This window comes from Blennius ocellaris, assembly GCF_963422515.1.
Source record: "Blennius ocellaris genome assembly, chromosome: 18".
Taxonomy (NCBI): domain Eukaryota; kingdom Metazoa; phylum Chordata; class Actinopteri; order Blenniiformes; family Blenniidae; genus Blennius; species Blennius ocellaris.
The window spans coordinates 7367224-7378237 of record NC_137667.1 but is presented as its reverse complement, the minus strand read 5'-3'; the positions used below and the strand labels follow the sequence as shown (position 1 = coordinate 7378237).

The 11014-nt window shown below is 42.2% G+C and overlaps 1 protein-coding gene across 1 annotated transcript; it reads left to right on the top strand.

Moving 5' to 3' along the window:
• The first annotated feature begins 5752 nt into the window (after positions 1–5752).
• On the top strand, positions 5753–10808 carry LOC308143117 (very long chain fatty acid elongase 4-like). Its single transcript, XM_080513814.1, has 7 exons — positions 5753–5997; positions 7567–7658; positions 8078–8265; positions 8803–8883; positions 9443–9614; positions 9720–9847; positions 10489–10808. The coding sequence occupies exons 2-7, from the start codon at positions 7592–7594 to the stop codon at positions 10768–10770; spliced, it is 918 nt and encodes a 305-aa protein (XP_080369940.1). The 5' UTR covers positions 5753–5997; positions 7567–7591; the 3' UTR covers positions 10771–10808.
• The last annotated feature ends 206 nt before the right edge of the window (positions 10809–11014 follow it).

Below are 11014 nucleotides of genomic sequence, written 5' to 3'. Positions count from 1 at the left end.
ACAAACTCCTCCAGCTGAAATTTCGCTGCAGAACAGGTATGATCCCTCTGGCTCTGAATGAAATGCATGATGACATGGACAATTTAGAACTCAAGGAGAAAAAAATGAAGAAGTACTCCCCCAAATTACAACTGAACCAAGGTCCAGGAGAAAACTAAGAAAAATAATGGTGCAGTGCAGGAACTAAATACCATGTTGAACACTGTTTTGTCTCCACATCCCAGGAACATGAACATTGTGCATCATCATTCACACTTTGACATCGGAGCAAGTCTGGATCTGAGGTCCTGCAAAAGGACTTTACTCTACTAATGGAGAAACTGAGGGAATCCAAGTCACAAAATGTTTTCATTTCGGGGCCCGGTCCAACCCTGAGAAAAGGAATTGAATCTTCCTTTCGCATTTCAGCCTTCAATACGTGGCTGACTCCAGCATGTAGCTCCAACGGGATTAAGTTCATTGACAACTTCGACATCTTTGGGAACTGTGAGGACTGCTTCAAATCATTTGCGGTTAATCCAAATACGACTGGATTCCGATTGTTCAGTGCCAGCCAGTGCCAAAACCATGACGATCCATCTATCTGCTCCCTCCTGTGATCCTTTGCTTCAGTTCAACCAGGGAATTTGGAGAACATCTCAGTTCCAGTCCAGGATCCACCAAAAAAACTCCCTCCTGCCTTCCCCAATCTCACCTGTGGAGGAGCTTGTCAGAGCAGTGACACTGAAGCTCAGTCACATAGAGGTCAAAAGGTCATAGGCAGCATCCAACAGAGGCGTACCAGAGATGAGGAATACCCCATGCTGCTTTGTTTTACATACTGTTGATTTCAAATTGTCGGTTGCATGATCAAAACCCAATTGGTAAGAATAAACGTACAGTTACTCCAGATAATCTGACTGCACAGTCTTACTGGTCATCCAGTAATGTTCATAATACAATATGGCTTACCAAATGTTAGGTCTCTGTCAGGTAATTCACTTTCAGTGAATGATTTTATGCCTGAGGGGGAAAAATAGAAGAAAACAATAGTGCAGCAGCACTTATTCCATCAGCTCCTTCACACTTGTTTTATTATTGAGGTCAAAGTGTTCAGGAAAAAGGGTGTGGAGTAGCTTCTCTGTATAATGATACATGTCAGTGCAAACAGCTGTCAAATGGAAAGTTTGACTCTTTTGAACATGTTGTGCTTCAAGTGAACTCTTCCTGTTGGGCAATATCAGTAATCATCTACAGACCCCCACAATTAAACACGAACTTATGTCATGATTTTAGCAATTTACTCTCTGATGTATGTATTAATAATGACCCTGTTGTAATAATGTGTGATTTTACATGAATGATCCAAAAGGTAACAGTGTTGAGGAAGTTTGTGGACTTCTCCAGCATGTAACAAATTCGACTCACAACAAGGAACATATTTTTCGACTTGCTTATTTCCAAATGTGAGTTAAAGGATGCTGTCATTTCTGATCATTATTTTTGTTTCATTTAAAGTCTCCATCTCACCCGACTGCAGCAGAAGTAAAGCAGAGCAGATCAGAAAATGTCATATTGATAGAAAACACACACACATACATTCTTAACCGAGACGTTCACTCACATGGCATCTCTGCCTTCAACTCCTGTCTGTGACCTTGCAGATATATCCGGCTCTAAAGTTACAAACATGCTTGATACCACAGCCTCAGTCAAGGTCAAAGTTGTCTGGGGTCGGCGAAAAACCTCATAGCCTTTTTTTCTCTCTGAGATGATCAACAAACCGCAATAATGCATGTGATTTGTTTAGTGTTGTACACAGACTGACGAATCCCTCGGAGTTTGTCCCTTCTGATTCGTTATCTGTTGCACGCAAGGACGCCTATACCGCCACACAAAAATATTGTGTCTCATATCTGGTACATTTTCACCCTTTCGTAGGTTTGAATATTAACCGCAAGATCGGAACTATTTTGTGTCACGATAGGCGATTATGAATCTGGTCGTATGAAAATCACTTGTGCGGTTCCTCAAGGCTCCATCCTTGGGCCTCTTTTATTTGTCATGCTTGCTCAGATCATATAACTTGACAACATCTTATCATAATTATACAGATGACACGCAGCGCTATACGTCAGTGTCAGTGAATGACCACGTTCCCTTATTGCTGCTGAATGAGTGCACAGATTAAATGAATGAGTCAGAACTTTTTACAACTTATTTCAGAAACTCATTGGGAATTGTGTTTGACCCTAAAGAGGAAAGCTTAATGATATAGAATATTTGGATTTCAGAATAGTGCTATATAAATAAATATGCCTTTCCCTTCATATTTCATCTAATTTCATGGAACCTCCATGTAGATGTGATTGGCTGAGTCAGAGGAGAGAAGTCACAGATATGTAATTGGAAGTGTGCTCGCCGAATGTTCAAATGCACCACGTATACTTTACAAATTAAACACACAATTGGACAACATTTAGTCATTCCAGCAGCCAGACTAGTTGGGCTAAACTTAAGACAATATTGTGAATATGTTTTGGTCTATTCTTGCTTCATTAGTTCTGTTTGAAAATTGTTTATTTTCTGATTTGTGACTTCCAATTCAACATGTGAGCCCATACCTATTTGGAGATAAGATCAGAGCTGAATCCAGAAGGATGAATAGATGACATTCCTCCATTTCCACTGTGCATCTACAGCATATTCAAATGGAACTGTTGCTGACAAGAAACAATGCCTGTGCAGCACAATGAAGGACGGGCAGCCACACTTCAGACACAGATCAGATGCTACCATCTGTCCATGAAGGGGAAAACTCTGGCCGTTATTGGCCACAACAGGAGGCGTACGAGCTACTGAGTCAGCTCAGAAGTAAAATTTTTTCACAATGTGACTTTTAAATGTTAGCTTCCTATTTTTTGTCCCCTCTGAAAAAGCAATTTTTTTTCTTTGGCGTTAAGTCAATAGAATAAAGAAAATAGATGCAGTTCTGGGAAAGTGGTGAGTTAATGCCACGTCTTAAAGATACGATCATATCATCAGTGCAATATATAACAACAATGACTTCCAATGCAGCAGTTCTGAAACCCCACGAAATGCAACGTCTGTATTTCACCGCACTCAGTTTGCAGATGTGAACGTCAAACAAGCCATACCGCCTTAAACATTAACTGTCAACTGTAAAGGAATGAAACTGTCAGTTATGTTATCCTGCGCTGCTCTAATATTAAATATATTTATGCAGACAAACGGCAGCCAAGCCAACCTGTGAGGTTGCCTTGATGTGGCGAGTTGAACTACAGACCGGCAGTCCTGATGCATTTGATTACAGGACGGCTGACAAGCCTCCTCGACACAGGATTTTCATGCCAAACCAAGCGGGTACATTGCAGCGCCGGGGTGTTTTGTAAGGGAGTATGCAGTCAGGCCAGTGAGCCTGATAAAAATAGGTATCATGAATGTCCCGTGGAGGGTTACAGAGATAAACATTTAAATCATGCATTTTTAGCCTGGCTGCTACAATGACAGCCTGGATCACTGTGACAAAGTGGCTGATAATTGATTACTTAAGATAAGTGAGAGACAGCCCATCAACAGACACACACTGCACATTTACATACGTTTTGCTATGAAGGCTCTGAATTGGCCACTTCATGCGAGAGAGAAATGAGTTTTGTTTCTTTAAAACTATGAATCTCTTCCCTTTATTATGATAGAATTCTTTTAAACCTATAGGATGAAAAGCTAGATTTGAATTTTAAAAGTCATACATTTCATTAGCATAGGAGGAGATGCTTGGGGGATTTTGAGGGCCCCCTGAAGAGTGTTTGGTTACAGTCGTACAGCTGTCAACACTTTTAGTCAAACAAAGTATTGATATATGGTGCAAGCTGCAAATATTGAAACGTCTTCAGCTGCATTATGAGCATGAAGTAGTGAGCTCATGTGAAGAATAAGTTAGGTCTTCAGGCAACAGTCTCCAAGTTCTTCTTTTATTCTTTCTATTACCGTGTATAACAATTAATTTAGCAACTTCATGCAACATAATGAATCCATTTTCCTTTAGCCAGTCTGAATTTGTAACTTGTATTATCGTAAAACTCGATGGCACATCTTGACCTTGAATGTGAGACACCCGGGAAACCCAGCTGCAGCAGGGAAAAGTGACCAGAGTAATATCGAGCCAAATCTGCAGAGCAAGTTGTAATGACTTGCTGTGGTGATCCCTGTAAAAAGGAAGCAGACCAATACACTCTGTCATTACACCCGAACCAGGCACTAAACCTTGGACAGACGTCCTTGTGTTTTCCCATTGATTCAGTGGAGAAGAAGTGTAAAAGTCAAATGTCATTTTTAGAAATTGAGAGGTTTCCTGTTGCCCGAGAAATAAATGTGAGCACTGTAATTACAGTGCAACTGCATTCATGGAGTGGACCAGTAAGGCAAATGTGGGAACCAGCCAGAAGACACAGCGCCTATGCCTTGGTCAGTTCATCTGTTCAATTCATCTTTTCTTCTTCCCAGCCGTTTATCGTGTCGTTACAGTTTTTGATCATTCATAGCATCTGGTCATTAGTACTGCCTTCAACTTAAGCGTATATCACAACATTTGAGCCAACTGCATCAAGTCGAAACAGAATGTTCAAAGAGTGTATTTATGAAGTCTGTGCACGATTATACACGCAACACACTTGTTGCAGTCACTGTACAGTATACAATTACCGCTCTGCTGTTTGGACCAGCTCAGTCCAGTTGGATCTGTTACTCTTCCTCATGGAAAAGCAAAGTAACAGAACAAATCCATAAATGACCCTGGAAAAGAACAGAGCACTGCTTCTTCTAAATTTACCAGTTTCTCAAAATATAGCACCGGCCACGTCATTTTTGGATGCTTTAGACGCCAAACAGGTCCAGCACTGTCTCTTCAACTGCATCTGGATTTCTATTAAATATAAAGAAGTGTTCTGTGATGTGCTATGTTTGTTTGGTGAATGTTACTCATGCCATGTAATCAAACAAACTGTGGCAGAGACACAGATGCATGAAGAGTGAAACACAAACACTGTGCCATGACAGGATGTTCCTGGTTGGACTGGGGCAAGTGGAAGTGTCAGTCTTGACTCAATTTAACAGACACGATCATCCTTCTTTGTAGAGAAACTCCTGCTGGTGCAGCGACAACTGCTGCTTGAGGGGGAAAGTTACACGAGGATTCAATTATAGTTTGACAGCGCCATCTAGTGGGATCATCCATCTGGTGGGATCGTCCATCAGACCAGAGGAAGGACGCTTTAACCAACAGATATCAGTGCAAGTGGGTGGAAACAGTTTAAAAACGGAAAGCATGTGCAAAAAAATAAACAAGATGTGGTAATAATTCCTTTTTTTTTTTTTTTTTTTTTTATTATTTTTAAATACTTTACAGTCATTCCAATTTGCTGTTATAGAGAAAATAGAAAAGCCCAACATATCCACATGAGCAAGCAGGTGTGTTTGCGAATGTGGTAATAATTCCGATCTTTTTTTTTTTTTTTTTTTAATGATCGAATTGGTGATTCAATGGCTCAAAGTGCAGAAAAGGTTTGCGTCGTGCAGGAAATGCGCTCACTCGCTGAACCGGCGCGCGCACACACGTCAGAGAGAGAGAGAGAGAGAGAGAGAGAGAGAGAGAGAGAGAAAGAAAGAGAGCGAGGTTGGAAGGGGGGAGTCCCTGTGCGCATGCGCAGTGCCCACCGGCCGCTCTGCGCTCCGGAGATTGAGTGAAGATGATGAGACCGAGCAGGCGGCACGGACCGAATGCATAATTGGCCTATCTTAGTCATAGATTCCCGCTTGCCTTTTCTGTCCAGTTCCTTGCCAAATTTCCCAGTTTAATGTGGAGGTGTCGCTGGGGCGGTGAAGAAACTGAGGGGCTGTGACGGCGCACGAGGCAGAAGAGGGGGCGACGCCGTGACTGAGAGGAGTTGGGCATCAAATTGCACCGGATGTCATTATACGCTCTAAAATATAGAGGACGTAAGTAGCCGCACCCCTTTTGTTATTTAAAGAAAAAACAAACAAACAAAACCCATTATTTGTATTGTGCATGTCCATTTAAATTTGGTTTAAACATAAAATATTTAATGCAAACGCTGCATCACAAATATGCGCCGTTTTCCGTTTATTCCTGAACGCAATGAGAAAATTGAAACGGGTGATTTAGATGTGTGTTACATCCACGTGAGTGGACGGATACTCTGTCTCTCACGTTTCTCGGTTTGCAGGATAATCTCAGACGTGTCTCCATCCGCTCTCAGCACTTTCCATCCACCCACCTGTTAAGCACGTTGGCATCTAGAATTCACCTAAAATGAAACACGTAGATGTGTTTCAGTCTTCTTTTTGTAAGCTGAACCTATTTGAAATAGCTTGTGCACCATGTTAGGCGTTACAGTTTTTTACAGTAGTGTTATTCTGCCATCGTTTGCATTTTATTCTAAATTTCCCTCATGAACAGTTTGGGGTGTTTTTTTTGTTGGGGTTTTTTGGACACTATAGCCCATGTAGGGAGATAACCATCAAACACGCATGTGGGTCGTTAGGCATTTGTACTTAGGCCTACCATCTAAGCTCGTTGATCAATTGAATGTAAGCCTCTTGAGCGGTCCGAGCGAAACCTGCTGACACATGCGCCCCAGTCTTTTTGTTCGCGCACAGAGCCGGTTAACCCTGAGCTGCTCACTTCCCTCCGACGGGATATGTTATCATGTCAAGTCCACCAGACATATCATTTCGTCCCTCACTTGTATGCAACATGGCCTTGGCTCCTCGGCTCTCCCTTGCCTGTACAAACTCGTCGGTGGAAAGTAGTTATTGTATACAGACCGATTAATAATTTAAAGGGCAGCCGATCTGACGCATCGGATTAATTAAAGATTAATATCAAGACACCTACTCTCAGCTCTCTGCTAGATTAGAACTGTTTATTATGCAACAGCTTTATTAGAGTTAATTAAAGGCACATCTCTGTTATATTTTTAACGTAACATTATCCCAAATGTGCACTTTATTTGCCTGCATATCTTTCTGCGTATCCATCAATGCATCTGTGTGGGAGGAAATGGAGTGTCAAGGATTTTATTTCCTCCAATTATCTTAAACTGCTGTGACAGGCCAGCACTCATAGAGATCAATGAAAAGTGCATTAGGATCATGTGCAGGTTATGTTTCATACAAGGTTAAGCAAAGACTAATATTGGATGTTTATATCAATGCTGAAAGAGTTGAGTGGCATCACTTCATTCAGAGTTATTATGCACAGCTTGTGCATGTAATACCTGTTACATGACACAGCAAAAAATTAAGCACTGAAGAGAGATGACTGGGTATAATGGACTCTTTCTAATTCCAACAGTTGATCAATATGCACAACAGAGGTGACAGTATAAATGAAGAGTGGACAGTACATTTCTGCTGCAGCCAAAATACATGTGCTATGAGGGCTTTTCAACCCCTAATGCTGCGAGTGACGCTGCTATGTTTTTCTTCGATAATTTAATTGGAACATTTCACGCTAATTATCATCTTCTCTCTCTCTCCATACAGTATAATCAAGACCAAAGACAGAGCCATGGAGGCTGTAACACATTTTGTGAATGACACTGTAGAGTTTTACAAATGGAGCCTTACTATAGCAGGTAAGCTGGGAGCGCGCGCGCACACACACACACACACACAGAATGTGCAGCTTCAGGCTCAGCATAACATTTTATTTTTTCCAGGATAACTGATAAGGATTGAATGCGATAGAAAATATCCATTCAAACCATATTAATGAGTAGATTGTTGCATTTACAGATATGAAGCAGTCATATAATGTAACACTGACAACATAAAGCTTAAGTTGTGAGGTCACATTTAAACAAGCAGCAGCATCACATTTGGTTAGTTATTGTCGAGTAGTTACTCATGTTGTTTCATATTAACACACAAGAAAGCCGAAACTGCTAAATTAAAGTGAAATGTTAATGAAACACAAATTCATTTGACAAAGATTTAAAGTCAGACTGTTGGGTATAACCTATCACTAACCCCCTTTTTTTCCCCCCCTGGGTAGACAAAAGAGTGGAGAAGTGGCCAATGATGGCTTCTCCCCTTCCCACTCTGGCCATCAGCTGCCTGTACTTGATCTTCCTGTGGGCGGGGCCTAGATACATGCAGGACCGCCAGCCCTACACACTCAGGAAGACGCTCATAGTCTACAACTTCAGCATGGTGGTCCTCAACTTCTACATCGCCAAAGAGGCAAGTATCCCATGAACACTCAGTAAGGACGCCTGACGTGTGAATGCAAACGTAACAAATACTTTTATGAAGACGAGGTCAAACAGCAGACAGGACTATTAGTGGGTTCGGCTTCCAGTCATATAAAGCATTGGTCTGATTAACTTAGATTAAAACAAAAAAGAGTGATTGTTTTTCCGGTTAGAGCTTTCCTGCCACAACCAAAATGAAAAACATCCCTCCCACAGGATCGAAGATGTTATATTTAATTGAAGCCGTAGCCATTTTGTGGCCACATCTTTCATGAATCATGCACATGTTAACATGCTTCCTGTCAGTGAAGTGCATGTGCACATTTAGCACAGCAGACAGCGTCCTAAACTGATGTTCCAGGCCATTTTAAAACCTGCTCAGTGTGAACGTGAACATCTTTGAGTAATTTAACAATAGGTCAGGGTGAATTAGTTTTTATGTCCATTCACTATAAATAGTATCTCAGCAGAAACGTCAACCATTGTCCCCTTCAGTCTGTATTTGAACAATGTCTCTTTTCACCAGCTCCTACTAGCATCTAGAGCAGCCGGTTATAGCTACCTCTGTCAACCTGTCAGCTACTCCAATGATGTCAATGAAGTCAGGGTAAGTCCAGATACACACACACACACGTACACTTAAATTTAACACACTGATGTTTGAACCGTAACTGATCACGTGAACCAGGTGGTGATATTCCTTCAGTGGCATAAAGAAGATCACTCTCTGTTGTACATCAGAGGGAGGGCTGGGAGTTAAAAAAGCCGACATCCCCAGTGATTTCAGGACTCGGAGGGTGAAGCTCCGTGCACAGAGAGGCAGGAATAGTTGATCTCACCACCCTGAAACTCCTCCCACACTCCACCTTTCATGGCCGCCTTACAGAGGGATAACAGATGCCACTGTGCCACAGCTTAGAGGTCAAGCATGTGTAGTGAGAGCATGTGTGTCATAGTAGAGAGAGTTTAGCCACCAAGTGCTCTGTGTATTCATGACAACATATTGTTAAGGCTGTAAGCAGGCCGTCATCTGACTTCACTCACCTGTGATAGTGTCTACTGCATGTTGTTTTCACGAGGTTTAAGCAGCCATGTATCAAGGATGCTTTTGCTCACACCGGTGTAGGTGTCTTAATATCCTCCTTTGCTTTGTTTTGCGTCTTCAGATAGCCTGGGCACTTTGGTGGTACTACATCTCCAAAGGGGTGGAATTCTTGGATACAGTCTTCTTCATACTGAGGAAGAAGTTCAACCAAGTCAGCTTCCTCCATGTCTACCATCACTGCACCATGTTCATCCTCTGGTGGATCGGGATCAAGTGGGTCCCTGGTGGACAGTGTGAGTGATCAACAGCCGCTACGGTCATCATACGGAGGCAACGTCCACCTTAACTAAATATAACCGCCGTGGTTGTACCTAATGCAACTTCCGTCTCCTCTCCAGCATTTTTTGGTGCAACCATCAACTCTTCCATCCACGTCCTGATGTATGGGTATTACGGCCTGGCAGCCCTGGGACCTCAGATGCAGAAGTACCTCTGGTGGAAGAAATACCTCACCATTATTCAAATGGTGGGTACTTTTAGAGCTGCAACGCATTATCCGAATGATTTACAGAAACCTTATTTCCTTGTGCATTATCAGTCCCACTGAAGCATTCAGACACATAGACGGTGACAGTTGCCATACAAGGATGACGCTTGATCCTTCTGTGAGAAACATGAGGTTCGGGGTTTTGCCCAAAGACATTTGACAAGAACAAGACCTTATTATGGATCTTGAATATATTTCGAGATTTGTTACATTTTTATAGACATTAGTCTGAAATCTGACCAGCCCATCTTTAATCCACCTGCAGGGAATTTCTTTTTCAATATTTCAGCATTGAAGAAGTTAACAAACCGTCAATTGGCTTATTATCTTAAAAAGTTAGATATTTGTCAGATTTGTACTATTGTGTAAATATCTTTTGTATTTAAAATTTGAGTAAAAGTCACTGTTGACCATTAAGTCAATGTCCAACAAAGTGCTTGCTCTGTATTCTTTGAGCATTTGGAAATGATTCTGCAGACACTGATTAAACTCTTTAAATCCATCATAACGTGATTGGATTGCATCATAAAGCGGTTTGACAATAAAATAAGTGAAAATTCGTGTTTTTGATTCAGTACGTTCACCTTCAAGCTGCTGATTTGATTTATTTTGTACAACAGATCCAGTTTCATGTAACCATTGGCCACGCTGGCCACTCCCTCTACACCGGCTGTCCGTTCCCCTGCTGGATGCAATGGGCCCTGATCGGCTACGCCGTCACCTTCATCATCCTCTTCGCCAACTTCTACTACCACGCCTACCGACGCAAACCTTCCTCTTCACACAAAGGAGGCAAGCCCGTGGCAAACGGCACGTCTATGGTAACTAACGGTCACAGCAAGGTGGAGGAGGTGGAGGATAACGGGAAAAGGCAAAGAAAAGGAAGAGCCAAGAGGGAGTGAATTGGAAGGCGAGGCTTGCTTGGCGATGAACAGAAAGAGGCCGGTGGTTTTAAGGGCCAGAGAAGGAGGGCGGGGAGGGGAGGGGGAGGGCAAAGGGGGCAAACAGTGCTCACACCAGACAGCCCTGCCTGCAGATAATATAAACTGGTGTGATTTGGGACCAATTCGAGAAGGTGAAGGGGTAGCGGTCTGTGTTTGTTGATGTGTCTGTACTTGGTTCTGGCTTTAAGAGAAGGGTGTTGGT